The following is a 15,703-nucleotide window of genomic DNA, read 5'->3' on the forward strand; positions in this document are numbered from 1 at the left end:
AACATAATTTAGGTTACTTTAACTTACGAATAATTTGGTCTAGTCTGTAAACGAAAACAACCGAGAGTTGCCGAGATGGCCGATCGTCGTAAAATAAAGATTGTTATGAAAATTTATTTTGCTTATTATAAATTAAATATGCATCGAAAGCGATAGTTTTTATGCTTTAGTTCTATTCTCATATTTAGAAAATAGATTGGAACAGTTTTTTCTTATCATACGTGCGTCGTATTTGAGAAACGTGTCAAAAACTTTTTTAGAAATTTGTAAGGCGCCATCTCGCTTCTTCCCTCGTTTTTTATCCCGTTCTGGTTTTTCAATTTTATATATATGATATTTACATTGGTGCAAAGCTTCCAACCCCACCTAGGTCACATTTTATTTTATAAAGGCCCTGTAACCCTCTAACACAGACAAAACATCCTCCAGACTGAGCATAGTCGCGCTACCCCCTCTGCCACGCATTTGGTAATTTTACTCCATGTTCGAGTCGAAAGTGTCTTTGTGTAACGTTCGTGAACTCGTTCGTCGTTTGAACGGACCAATCACGGCACGGGACTTCGCTCACCTCGTCCCGCGCATCCCCGCATTTTTGGCATCATTGGTTGCATGAAATAATTGCTCTAAACTCGGTCTAGAGGATTCCTAGTCTATGCCCTCTAGGAACCATTGTGTGTTAGAAAGACACATTGAGAGAAATTACAGGTAATATGCCATAGCATAAAATACTGAATTCTTATAAGAATTTCAGCACTCAGAATTGTTAAATAATGTAGATAGATTTATTATTTAAAAAACAAGATTTATCCTATAGCTATGCATACATCAAAACTTGCCAAGACAAATTAAATTTTTATATGTCAAAGTAAGGTTCAAAATAGAATGAAATGGGAGATCTTGTGGTTATGATCTTGATCTTGGTCTCTAAGTGGCTAGAGCACTCTAGAGCAGCCATTCTCAAAGTGTGCTCTGTGGACCCCTAGGGCTCCGCAAAACTCCTGTTGATAATAGTTGTAATAATAAAAAAAGGAACCAGCTTTTCTAAAGGTATGTATGTCTGGTTCACAGTGACAAACGAAAATTTTTATTTGGGGCTCTGTCACATATTTCGCTTTCCAAAAGGGTTCCGTCACCAAAAAAGTTTGAGAACCACTTGGCTAGAAACTAATTTATAGAAGTGGTCATGCAAACATATGAAATTGAATACAACCCATTTCGCAGATCAAAAGTCAAGGACGCACATCCCGTCTAGCACCTCTTGAAACGGTTTAGGCCCATGTCTACAGATTCTCTAATTTACGGATACCCAATTTAACAGATAACCAATTATACAGGTTCCCAATTCTACAGATTCTCTAATCTACAGATTCCCAGTTTAACAGATGACCAATTATACAGGTTCCCAATTCTTCAGATTCTCTAATCTACAGATTCCCAATTTAACAGATAACCAATTATACAGGTTCCCAATTCTACAGATTCTTAATTCCACAGTTTCTCATCTCTACAGTATCCAAAAGAAAAGGATGAGTATAGTTTTCCTGGTTCTTACTGACTGACAAATTGGTTTGACCAACCATATCTTATCATATTTTTATCTTCCCAGAGAAATGTGCTATTATAATAATATTTATTATACCGTTAAACGAGCAATTCTTGTTTATTTATATATAGGGATTCCTATATTTTAGGGATCTCGGAAACGGCTCTAACGATTTCAATGAAATTTGCTATATGGGGGTTTTAGGGGGCAATAAATTGAATTGAACTAGCTAGGTCTTATCTCTGGGAAATCGCGCATCTCTTCTTCTTTGTCGTCACACTCTTGTCAGAGTGGTCGTGGTCGTCATATCAGGTGACATTCTTCTTGTGATATTAATAATAAATAAATTAATTAATTAATCAGGGCTGGTGGCAAGCTTCACAATCCAAACGCGCATTTGAGTTTTTATATATTTTCCGAGCAAAGCTCGGTCTCCCAGATATTAATGTATATATAAACTTACTCTAAGTAAAATTGAAAATCGTATACATGTTTTCAGATATGACCGTGCTAATGCTGTGTTACATTTATTATTGTAGTAGATACATTATTGTCTGAAGTGCTGACAATCTGTAGAATTGGGAATCTGTAAGACTGGGAATCTGTAAGACTGGTAATCTGTTTGACTGGGAATCTGCAGAATTGGGAGTTTGTGGAAATGGGAATCTGTAGAATTGAGAATACGTAGAATTAAGATTCTGTAAAATTGAAATTATGTAGAATTGGGAAGCTGTAGAATTGTGATTCTGTAAAATTTAAATTATGTAGAATTGGGAATCTGTAAAATTGAAAATCTGTAGAATTGGGAATCTGTAATAGAAATCTGTAGAACTGGGCCTAAACCCTTGAAACTATATTAAACATGTATGAATCTATAAATAGCTTAACAGACTGTTAATGCCAGAGATACATTATCACAATCAGCCCATCAGCTGATAAGAGCAGAGCAAATAGGGACTTATAATCAGATAGCAGATTGCATAGAAATTAGTTACGGAACCCTCTGCTTCCATTTAGTTTAATTGCCTCCATTTAATTCATAACCTTGTTCTTTAGTTGTATTATTTAATACTTAGTTGTAAGTTTGCATGCACTATGTACTTATCTGATTTTTCAAGCCGCTGTTACTTGGTTAATTTCCGCATGTAGCTGACTTTCACGACACAGGCATAGCCTAGTGTGGAAGTCGTCGATAATTTGCATACTGTATTTAAGAAATTCTTCTTGGTTAATAAATAATTTTTATTTTTTTACTTTTACTTTAAACTGTTGTTAGTTGACTTTGGTTTTTATTATATTTTTTGTAGTTATTTTTATTACGTAAGTAAATTTGCAAGATAATGACAAGCAAACATTAAAAACCTAAAGTTACCTAGGGCATCGTCCCCAGGACGCTTGCTACGTTTGAATACGTTTGGATTTCCAGACTTAGCTGCTGAGTGAAATAGTAATTTATACAATCAATATGAAAGTCGCTAGAGACTTCATACTATTGTCAATGTGACAAGGGCCGCGATACTGAAATTTAATTTCTTGACGGTACATCATAAACATCAAATTTCTATTATACTTCAACACATTTTCTCTCAAAATCAATGCAGATTAGTTAGGCGGACTCTAAAAGTAGCATAACAAAAGTGGTTGTGACTTGACACCTTTTTACCGTAAATACCGGTTAGAATAACATTATTTGCTAATAGTTTGGCGTCTGCCTTTTATTTACTTTAAACTTACATACTTACGACACACCGCAAGAACGGTGGTTAACATCTTCTGTATACCAAATATAATCTGTATTTGGCTTTAATACATAAAATCTAGTGTGACTTGCGTTGTCGCGGGCGACGGCATATTTGAAGTTACGCTTCCAATACATAGTTACCTCTACTTACCATAAGGGTAGCTATGGAGTCACAGAAAGAAGAAGTTATAATTTTGATTCCTACTATGATACTACCATGGTATAATAATATACTCCGCCTGGTACTCTCTTCCCGTCTTTTCGTGGTCACGTGACTGACACAAGCCTACGTCATCATGCGACAGCGCTATATGATAATATGCGATAGCGCTATACATATAAAGTGGCAATGTTATTGTGACGTAGGCTTGTGTCACTCTGGGAAGAGAAGACCATGTTTTATTAGACTATGGACACTACCTTCAACCATTTTGACTGCTATGTTATAGGTAGATATCTGACAATAGCAGACCAAACCAAGTGGGCCTTATTGCATTGAATTAAGGTTGATAATGAAGCACTTATGTCTCTAATTGTGCTTACCAGATAAATGACGTGCTGTTATCTATTATAAACAGACCTGTTATCATTAATTCAGCACGAGCCCTACGACCTTGTGCGCCCGTCACCTTAGAACAGAATAGAACACAATATGTAGTATAGTAAAGAATTTTGACTAAGTATCTACTAAAGCCTCTAAGCGCCACTTGCACCATCCCACTAAGCCGGGGTTAACCGGGTAAATCTGGAGTTGCCATGGTTACCAGTACAATTTGTGTTAACGGTTTAACCGCTTAACCCCGAGTTAGTGGGATGGTGCAAGTGGCGCTCAACTGGCTGAAAATTATGCAAGCCTTAATTACAACGAGTTTGTTTGACACTGACATATTCGCTAACGTCTGCGTAACTTACTTTCGATACGTCTCGCTGGCTACTCGCACTTATATGCCAGTACGAGCGAGATGCATAGAAAGTAAGTTACGCACACGTTAGCGAATGTCAGTGTCACACTCTTGACTCGTGGTAAGGTTACAGATAGAGTTTTATGGACACTCCGTCATTTACGAATACACTTAGGTACCCAATTATTATTTTTTAGAAAATCTTAGGATGGATACTTCATCGGCGTCAGGCGTTAGTGAGAGACAAAGACAACACGATCCCTTTCGCTATCAATGCTATCATACATCTGTTTTGTTACAACTTTCCTTTTCATTCTTTCCTTTTTGTTTAAACGTCTCAGGCAGCCTTTTTTTCCTTTAATGTAAAAAAATGTAGTATATATCGCTCGCTATCTGCTTAGTAATAATTAGTTTATCTGTTTTGGTAGACAGTGATAATCCTAAAGCTACGTCGTACAGTCAGCAGCAGAAGTTGTGTTCAAAATTACCTTGACGCGCTCTTATTCTCTTAGCAATAAAGATCGATTTGAACACCTCGCCCGCTTAGCAACTATTGCTGCAGACCGTACTATTACCTATACTCGTAGAATAGTGAGTGTATTTACATAGTGTTGTGAATTACGCTCGGCCGTGCCCCTGCGAACACAAACGGACACGGTTTTCGGACAATCATGATTTGAATATTCTGTACACTTTTGACAAACGCTTCGTAAATCTTATTACTATAGGAATAAGGTTCAATTATGGTCAGTTAAGAATTGCTGTTTGTAATTACATGCCTTAACGGTTTGCTAGCAATTTTGTGACATATTTTAATCGGCGCTTACCGCAATCACAGAATAAATTACAGTTAGTACTAGGTACAGAGTACAGAAGACTCACTCTCTAACAAAACGCGTTTGTTACGATCAGCACAGATATGGCCGCTAGAAGGTGGCGACAGCGCCACGCGCGGCTTATGGCTTTCCCCAAAATTGGTGTGGAATGGATGTACTTTTAGCTACCTGTAGCAAAGCGACGAAATCGCGGAGTGAGCCACGCCTACCGCAATTTACATTTCAAAGTGACCAAGTCTTCAGCTTACGCGGCTCACACTCTGGACCTGTTGGAAGACACTCCTGACTTCGGGCAAACTCGGCTCCGTTCGGCTCAGCATTGCTCCGAGCAATTATTAGGGTTGACACAACTTGGCGTCCCTTTGCGTGCACGACCACAGATAACATAATGGCTTGAATTTTGACAACCCTAAATAGCCGAAAGGGTTAGTGCCATAAGTTAGAATTAAAAAGGGATATCATGCTTCGACCCTGAATCGCTGTCAAACTTCGGTTAAGTAGGAAGTGTCTTTCTGTACGGTAGTACTATTACTTATTCTCTGCTGTTGGCTACCCGGCCACGGCGGTACGATGCGATGGACAGTTAATAGTGTTGCTGAGTACGTATAGGAACTTCGCAATCAACTATAATTGGTCAATAACCATTAACATGCCAATGTCTATAAGTACCTGTAATGAGTACCAAGCCAATCTAACCTTTTTTTAAGAGGGAAAATGCTTTACGCATACCACCCGGCGCGGGGACGGGCTATGTGGGACTCCCTGTTGAGGGCTAATGAGACCCCAGGTTTACCCACTAAAAACCCTCTGTTGCCGCCTCGCTGCTATACGGCCAGGTCCCAGGAACGCCGAAGTGCTCTTCCGCAACCTCGCCAAATTAATCTAACCTAACCTAACCTTACTATAGTCTGTTCCATAAAGTACTAACGGAATAAAGAATGTAAACAAACCTAACCACGTGACTCAATCCTTCCGCCAATGAGATACAACTTTTTGCAACTGTAAAATTATATCATTAGCTGAGCAAACGTACGACATGGCATTGTTCAAGTACCTACATTCTTTAAAGGCCTGTGCACACCGGGTGCGTGTGCGTAGACGTGCAGGTGCACGGCTCCAACATTTTAGCGCACGTGCACGGCTATAAGCACACGCAGTGCACAGGCCCTAGGGTCCTAATGGTTTAAAGTCTAGTCAATGTAGATTTGCCGGGTACCTACTAAAGATATTATCTGAATGACCTGATGTACGATTTTTGCATACTGAAACGAATCTGCTGCCGTTGGTTACCGTATGTCAGTATTATGCCAAAGAATTCGTTGCCGTGCCATGCCGATAGTGGGCGCCGGGCCTAATGGGGTTTACTTTACTGACTATACAGGTCTAGACTAAGTAGAATTGCTGGCAAACTATCGTACAAAACGCTTAAAAACTATATTTCCGCAAGACCTTGGTATGCACTAAACAACTCATTTGTTCCGCCTCCATACAATGAAACTATTCAAACAGCCTGTAAAATGCTTACTGAAATAGTTTAGAAGCGTACTGCTATTATTAGTCCTTATCGTACAAGCGATTATTGCTGTTAACAAAAACATAGTTGCAATGGTTGCAACTGTAATAATTTAGAGAAAATTAAATTAAAAAACTCAAAAATGCGCGTTTTCCAGAGATAAGACTTAGCTAGATCGATTTATCGCCCCCGAAAATCACCCATATAGCAAATTTCATCGAAATCGTTAGAGCCAAGAAATAAACAAGAATTGCTCGTTTAAACGTATTAGATTAGATAGATACGTTTAAATGTACACACAAAGCAAGGAAATAAATGAAATGAAATGTTTGGTTAACAGGCTGAATCGTAGAGTCCGTGTCAGTTAACTTTACACCGGCTTGCTGAGAACAAAGTATATTTTCATAGTTTGACATCAATGATGACATTGTTTATTATATACATTGCCCACACTTTGCCATTACAAATGTGATGCAAATTTAGTTTGGTCCGACTCTATAACATTTAAAGTTTAGGTCTGAATAACGATTCACTTTAATACCTGTGCTCCAAATAAGTTCCACTTTACCTCTTAATTATACCTGTTAATCACTAATTGACTAATTGTATTAGATTAAGTTTTTTTTCTTTCTGTCTTAAACCTACAACTTGTTGCTACGGAGGAGTGGGGCTTCCTGATACAGGTATAATATATGTACTTAATAGGAAGTCCCTACCTTTTACCTTGTTATCTATTCGTTATCGTGTAATTTTCATCTCTAAAACGGGTTCCAAATCCCTACTATCCCTATTCCCACTAATATTACAAAATGTAGATGTAACTTTACTATGTCTGTCTGTTCTGTGACCTTAAACTGCTAAGCCTATGTAAGTAGATGAAATTCGGTGTCGATATGGCTCGAGTCCCTCATATAATAGATTTTTATCACGTAAATCCCAACCTTTTAACCGCCATATAATTTTTCCTTGAGCGTGCTTGTGTCGCCGGTGTGGTACGAAGTTTTGTCATATTTATCAGACCGCGGCGAAATGAGCCTCGGTCTACGCCGGTTAAAAAGTTAAGGGCCTGAAGAGTAGACTCGATTATGGAATTGTAATACCTACTTTTTTTCATTCCAGTGACGTAGCAGAAGTCGTAATGCGTCGCCCGCCGCCGTCGCGTCGCTCCACCGAATTCTTACTCGACGATGTCGGCGACGGGGCGGAGGCGGACCTGCTTAGCAGCACGCCGCCGAGAGCGCTTATCAGGAAAAAGGAGAAGGCTAGAAGGTAATGGGTACTAATAGTTAAAGCCTCGTGGGTTCGTGTTCTTCTCTCGGGCGGGATTTTGTTTCTATCGGGCGAAAGTCAAAAAATCAGGATTCGAATCGATGAAGTCACTAGACTCTAGAGAAAATCCTCAAGATTGATAATTACATTTATGCCAACCCTATTGTGATCTGAAAACTCCGCTCTCCGAACCGAACCTACGGCACCGAAACGATTTTATGGACGGAGCGTCGCCGAAAGGCGTCTATTATCGATGATTTAGCGTACCTATATCAGACCAGCTTCACTCCTTGGAGTTGGCCACGCTCTGCATTTTCCATCGCATGTATAACGGCGAGTGCTCCGAGGAATTGTCCGGATTAATAACTGCCGCCTCTTTCCGCCATCGCTCTACGGGACAATATTTCCATCATCAGTATTTATCTAAAATCATCTAAATGGTCGTCAGTTCACTCAGTCCTCATCAACTGTACTTTTCTCCAGAAATTTCCTGCCGCGCACAGCTAAACTGTGGAATGAACTGTCGCCTGCGGTAATTCCGGACCGATACAACCTTCAAACCTTCAAGAAATACCATACTCCCATCTCAAAGGCCGGCGACGCACTTAAAACCTTTAATAAAATGTACCTAAATCTGTTTTGCATTTGTTTTGTATCTGGTGCAATAAGGAATATTTATTTACTTAATTATAACAGCCTAACTAAAGTATCAAAAATGATAATTTAACATAAAAGTTGCTTAGTTCGAGTATGTTTGATGACTAAACCATGTCCGAGATTAGTCATCTATTATTTATTTTACCCCGCCAGATGATTATTGACGTACGTGTTATCATGTGGCCTATCTTATCAACTATTTATGTCTGACTCTCGGCTACACCAGTTGATTGATGTTAATTGCTACGGAGAGATACAAAACGTGACTATTATTATCTTAACAGAATACATGGTAAAAGTTGCACAAATGTTGTTCTGTGTGTCCCAAACTAGGCTGAGCCTGTATCTTGGGACCCACCGAGCCGGTTCTACATAAACATTTTACCCAATAATTCCTACACGGGGATGTAGTATAACAAATAATCAAATAGTTAAAGTACTTTACATTTTACATTATAAGGTTGAGAACTAGGATAAATACAGGTTTCGGTTTCCATGCAAATTAATAATATAAGTAGATCATACACAATTTATATGGAGACAGCAACTCTGATACTATCAAATCAATCAGATTTTGATGAACTTTACTTACGATTACCATCACTTTTACCCTTTTAAATATCTGACTCTAGTAACGTAGTTTTTGGTAAAGGAATTAAAATATGGATCTCTGGGTTTAGTGATCTCCTTAAACAAAATACTATTACTCCCAGGAATGTAATATAAGCGTTTACTCTTTAATTGGTCTGCGTGGAATAACAAACTTTACGAAGTAGTGTGATAAAAATAAAATATTATAATTTCTGATTGTAGATGGTGTGTTTTTGGCAGGGAGAACATTGACGAGGCGAGGTTCCAGAAAATGATGCGTGACAGAAGAAACACAACCGTTTACGTGTCTTCCAACGATTCTCCTGTCATACCAGGTAAGTCATTATACTTACTTTTGTTAATATCAAGATTACTGTTGAAATAACTCTACTAATACTCTACGCTGAGGCGTGATTAAGTCAACCATGAAAATACGACGAATATGTTTTTTGTTTCAGAGCGTTTAAAAAAACGATGGAGCTTAAAACGATCCACCGACAGAGACTGGAAGAACGAGATGGGACAACGAGGAGAACCCAAAGCAGACTCGCTGCCCCTGATCGAGACACCGGCCGTGCCTACTCTGGTAAGTTAATATACATCAAGGACTACTACCGTAACGTCCTTGTCAGAAAGATAAGAGGTTTGGAAAAGTATTTTAGTATGTCTTTCAGTAAAATGAATGTATAAGGCCGTCGGCGATGCGGGCTTGCCACATAAAAAAAAATATGCTTACAAAAGTCTGGGCATCATATTAAAAATCCTACATTTCCTGGACAGTCATTTCTCCAAATCCCTCTGGTATCTCTTCAATAAGACCTCCGTATGTCGAATTTTTTTAATTTGCTGTAGCTATACAAGCCACCATATGCAGTAGCTACAACTCCAAAGTCTCCAAACTTTTAGCTAGTTTAGTGGTTAGTTGAGGTTTCTAAAAACCCTGACATTCGTGAAGTCCCCCCGCAACCCCGACATAGCACGAAAAATCCTAACATGTAGATTGTCAATGGTAATCCTGAAGTATAGCAACCCTAGATGTGCGAAATGGCTGTTTTCCGGATAAGCATATAAAATTAGTCTCTAGGTATAAAGGCCAACGTTCTCATTTTCACATTCCGGTAATATTATAATTTCCAGCTGATTTGTTTTTGTTATATTACGACCTTGGAGCGACTCGCAGTGCATTTGGCGCCCATTTCTAAATTTTAATTTCTGAATATCACACTTGACATCAAATGTAGAACTTCCGTTTTAAGTCTGCAAATAAAATATATCAAACAAGACACTGATAACTTACATATCAAGGCTACTGTTTATGGTAATAACACTTAACTTTTATTAAGATTATAAAACAAATCGTCGTTGCGCTTGCCAAATCTGATATGTGCGAGATTTTAATCAAATGAATTAATACCTTATGTGTTTCGTTGCTAGGTAACTATTTGTCAATCAAAAATCGAACACATATCAGCTTTGGAAAGCACAACGACGAAATGTAATAATAACAAGCGTAATATCGCGTGTGTGTTACTATTTAGTTAAATTGTAATAACTTTATCAGCATGTCGCCGCAATGCTCATTAAATTTACAACTCTATTATATTCACAACAATCATTGTAATTCACGCTTGGAAATCTTTATACCTACCTTTATTGACCGAGCGAAAGCGAAGGGCTCTCTGGCAAAAATGCTTTGTTGCTGCACGGCTGAGTTTCCACCAGAGATGAGCGAGGATGTGTAGCGAGAGATGTTTGTTAAGAACCAATAGAATCATTTATTTTACCGTTTCTCGCTCAGCGCAGCTGTAGTGGTCAGTATTCTATTGGTTCTGAGATGTGCGAAGATACATCTCAGATGGAAAAGCAGCCTGCGGTCGCATTCTCGTGAATTTTTGTGAGTAGGTTCGATAATTGTATGGATTTTTTTGTTGTCCAGTTTATGTTTTTTTTTTATTGCGGATGCGAGGTCTACAGCTCACAGAGCCACAAGTTTTAAGATGTTCGAATGGTAGAAAGGCCTCTTAATTAACATTTGAAACGAGCCTTTTCGGCTATCCTATATTCTGAGAATAGGGCTTTAAGGCTAAAAGTTTGAAATCTGATAACCTTTATATTTATCCAGGTGGAATCCTGCAGCCGCTTCATGTCCCTTACCTCACGCCTCAAATGTCGCGCCTCGCACGCCGAGCGGGCGGACGAGAGAGAGACGCCACAAGAACAGCTGCCAGAGTCCCGGGTCAACTTCCACCGTACATTCAGCATGCTCATTAACATGGGGAATGTGGATAAAGGCTGTAGAAGAACGGTGAGTTTCTAATACATTCATGTCTCTAGCTAACATCGCGCCTCGCACGCCGAGCGAGCGGACGAGAGAGATACGCCTCAAGAACAGCTGCCAGAGTCCCGGGTCAACTTCCACCGTACCTTCAGCATGCTCATTAACCTGGGAAATGTGGATAAAGGCTGTAGAAGAACGGTGAGTTTCTAATACATTCATGTCTCGAGCTAACATCGCGCCTCAAATGTCGTGCCTCGCACGTCGAGCGAGCGGACGAGCGAGAGACACCACAAGAACAGCTGCCACAGTCCCGGGTCAACTTCCACCGTACATTCAGCATGCTCATTAACACGGGGAATGTGGATAAAGGCTGTAGAAGAAAGGTGAGTTTCTAATACATTCATGTCTCGAGCTAACATCGCGCCTCAAATGCCGCGCTTCGCACGTCGAGCGAGCGGACGAGCGAGAGACACCACAAGAACAGCTGCCAGAGTCCCGGGTCAACTTCCACCGTACATTCAGCATGCTCATTAACATGGGGAATGTGGATAAAGGCTGTAGAAGAACGGTGAGTTTCTAATACATTCATGTCTCTAGCTAACATCGCGCCTCGCACGCCGAGCGGGTGGACGAGAGCGAGAGACACCACAAGAACAGCTGCCAGAGTCCCGGGTCAACTTCCACCGTACATTCAGCATGCTCATTAACATGGGGAATGTGGATAAAGGCTGTAGAAGAACGGTGAGTTTCTAATACATTCATGTCTCGAGCTAACATCGCGCCTCAAATGTCGTGCCTCGCACGTCGAGCGAGCGGACGAGCGAGAGACACCACAAGAACAGCTGCCACAGTCCCGGGTCAACTTCCACCGTACATTCAGCATGCTCATTAACACGGGGAATGTGGATAAAGGCTGTAGAAGAAAGGTGAGTTTCTAATACATTCATGTCTCGAGCTAACATCGCGCCTCAAATGCCGCGCTTCGCACGTCGAGCGAGCGGACGAGCGAGAGACACCACAAGAACAGCTGCCAGAGTCCCGGGTCAACTTCCACCGTACATTCAGCATGCTCATTAACATGGGGAATGTGGATAAAGGCTGTAGAAGAACGGTGAGTTTCTAATACATTCATGTCTCTAGCTAACATCGCGCCTCGCACGCTAAGCGGGCGGACGAGAGAGAGACACCACAAGAACAGCTGCCAGAGTCCCGGGTCAACTTCCACCGTACATTCAGCATGCTCATTAACATGGGGAATGTTGACAAAGGCTGCCGGAAAACGGTGAGGGCTCATTCAGATTGACTTTCAGAGCTTGTTTAGATAAGAATAAATTATGATTCACAGTGGAAAACCTATATAGACCAACTTTAGGGATCCGGTTCGAAGGACCAACGTTAAATATCTCAACAGTAACTAAATCTTGCTTGGAACTTAATTCTCAAACAAAATACAATTATTTCTAAGCCACTTCTGAGTTACTAATGTAAAATGTTATCCTTTTTTGCGCCGGGGCTAAAGGTGCATTTCTGTGTTATCAACTTATCATCATCGCTCCTCAACTTATGAACCGATTTGAGTGCGGTTTTCGGTATGCTATTTAAAAAAGTTAGGTTTAAATTTACTAAATGACGTGGTTATGGTTATTTAGTTTTTTTTAAATATGATGTTCTTTTCAGATAAGCAGAGAAGAACAAGTATGGCAGAACGAGTTAAAAGACCTGATATGGCTGGAGCTGCAAGCCAAGGTAGCCGGCCGCACGCTGGCGCAGCATGATCTCTTCCTATGTTCTCAGAGGAACGTCATACCCACTTTGATTAAGAATATTATTGATTATAAGTGAGTGTAGCGACTTTTCTTCAAAATTTGGTTCTAAAGGGGCCCACAGATTACCAGTTCGCCGGACGATATCAGCCTGTCAGTTAAACGCAAAAGGTGACAGTTCCGAACAACTGACAGGCTGATATCGTCCGGCGAACTGGTAATCTGTGGGCCCCTTTAAGGCCTTCTTGATTCCGGACTTAGGGTCGGTTGCACCAAACCGTCTGTCCCCGTTAAAGCGTTCGCTAAATTTTATTGTATGATAAGTTTCATAGTTCACTGCTGAGTGAAGTTGATCAGTCCGCTAAATGTGGTCGGTGCAACTGGCGCTTAGTCGCATAATTTCAAAAAGTCGGTTAGTCCCTATGTAATAAAATACTTGCAATACCTGCTTGGAATACCACGATTTATTATTATTTATTACTTGTCTTAAAGGGCCTCTGCGATGTTGGCTTCGGCCCCATGCACACGTACGAAAGGTCCGGGACCCCACGGTCCCGAGATATTGTAAGACATAGTAATAATAAAACCAACTTCAGTAGGGACTTTCTATGATTGTTCAAGTTGTATGGATGTTCGACCGTTCGCGCCTACATTTTTCAGCCATCTTTTCCACTGATAAAATGGCATATTGGACTATATATTGTAATTTTTTAGGTTCGTAAATCCGAATCCGTGCAAAGGGCGGTCGAAGCGGCTCTGTGCGACCAACGGTTCCCGCGAAGATCTCACCAACGAAGACCCTGATGACGAGACAGGTACGTCACGTTACGCCAAAGTGGTCAAATATATCAGAACACCTTTGATATCGTATAAATAAGGATTTATTTATATGGTATCAAAGTTGTGTTAGGTACTGTACCCTTGGAACGCGAGTCCGACTCGCACTTGACCGGTTTTTTTTTCAATTACTACAAATCTATTAAATTTCAGAGGAAGACAAACTCGGCTGCCTCTCTTTCGACTGTCGCCTATGCTCGTCCGCCATCGGCGCGGCCATGACGGAAGTTCGCACCTTGCTGGAGTCCTTCCACCGCGCCAGCGCTCTGTACCCCTCCACGCAGGCCATGACCGCCGACCACAAGCTGCTGGCCACCAGTCTGTTTCAGAACAGGATCAAGGTATTCGTTCGACTGTCGTCTATGCTCGTCCGCCATCGGCGCGGCCATGACAGAAGTTCGCACCTTGCTGGAGTCCTTCCACCGCGCCGGCGCTCTGTACCCCTCCACGCAGGCCATGACCGCCGACCACAAGCTGCTGGCCACCAGTCTGTTTCAGAACAGGATCAAGGTATTCGTTCGACTGTCGTCTATGCTCGTCCGCCATCGGCGCGGCCATGACAGAAGTTCGCACCTTGCTGGAGTCCTTCCACCGCGCCGGCGCTCTGTACCCCTCCACGCAGGCCATGACCGCCGACCACAAGCTGCTGGCCACCAGTCTGTTTCATAACAGGATCAAGGTATTCGTTCGACTGTCGTCTATGCTCGTCCGCCATCGGCGCGGCCATGACAGAAGTTCGCACCTTGCTGGAGTCCTTCCACCGCGCCGGCGCTCTGTACCCCTCCACGCAGGCCATGACCGCCGACCACAAGCTGCTGGCCACCAGTCTGTTTCAGAACAGGATCAAGGTATTCGTTCGACTGTCGTCTATGCTCGTCCGCCATCGGCGCGGCCATGACGGAAGTTCGCACCTTGCTGGAGTCCTTCCACCGCGCCAGCGCTCTGTACCCCTCCACGCAGGCCATGACCGCCGACCACAAGCTGCTGGCCACCAGTCTGTTTCAGAACAGGATCAAGGTATTCGTTCGACTGTCGTCTATGCTCGTCCGCCATCGGCGCGGCCATGACAGAAGTTCGCACCTTGCTGGAGTCCTTCCACCGCGCCGGCGCTCTGTACCCCTCCACGCAGGCCATGACCGCCGACCACAAGCTGCTGGCCACCAGTCTGTTTCAGAACAGGATCAAGGTATTCGTTCGACTGTCGTCTATGCTCGTCCGCCATCGGCGCGGCCATGACGGAAGTTCGCACCTTGCTGGAGTCCTTCCACCGCGCCAGCGCTCTGTACCCCTCCACGCAGGCCATGACCGCCGACCACAAGCTGCTGGCCACCAGTCTGTTTCAGAACAGGATCAAGGTATTCGTTCGACTGTCGTCTATGCTCGTCCGCCATCGGCGCGGCCATGACAGAAGTTCGCACCTTGCTGGAGTCCTTCCACCGCGCCGGCGCTCTGTACCCCTCCACGCAGGCCATGACCGCCGACCACAAGCTGCTGGCGACCAGTCTGTTTCAGAACAGGATCAAGGTATTTAGGGGCATTTTCATTTTAACTTGTACTTTAAAGCGCGACTTCTTGTTTCAGTAACGTCTAACCGCCACATTCTTGACAAAATGTATGGGGTTTGATATTGACCGCCAGTTTGTGACGTTTGCTCACCGGTCGTTAATGGTACACAGTTAAGTGAAAATGCCCTTAGAAAGGAAGGATGTTACACACTAATCACAGTACTTGTTAGCAGAAAAAAGGTTACAAATGAAAAACTAGCTTAGTAAT

At 42.0% G+C, this 15,703-nt stretch overlaps 2 protein-coding genes across 2 annotated transcripts in view; one reads left to right on the forward strand and one right to left on the reverse strand.

Moving 5' to 3' along the window:
* Positions 1-15,703, reverse strand: part of LOC134806161 (high-affinity choline transporter 1) — a 357,022-nt gene that overhangs the window by 73,496 nt on the left and 267,823 nt on the right. The gene's annotated exons all lie outside the window — the stretch shown is intronic.
* Positions 1-15,703, forward strand: part of LOC134806167 (mitogen-activated protein kinase kinase kinase 4) — a 42,610-nt gene that overhangs the window by 826 nt on the left and 26,081 nt on the right. The window contains 7 exon segments of the mRNA XM_063779457.1: positions 7,655-7,804; positions 9,275-9,387; positions 9,511-9,638; positions 11,175-11,378; positions 13,008-13,168; positions 13,808-13,908; positions 14,084-14,271. Coding sequence (XP_063635527.1) covers positions 7,655-7,804; positions 9,275-9,387; positions 9,511-9,638; positions 11,175-11,378; positions 13,008-13,168; positions 13,808-13,908; positions 14,084-14,271 — 1,045 coding nt within the window.

This window comes from Cydia splendana, chromosome 2 (genome assembly GCF_910591565.1).
Source record: "Cydia splendana chromosome 2, ilCydSple1.2, whole genome shotgun sequence".
Classification (NCBI taxonomy): Eukaryota; Metazoa; Arthropoda; class Insecta; order Lepidoptera; family Tortricidae; genus Cydia; species Cydia splendana.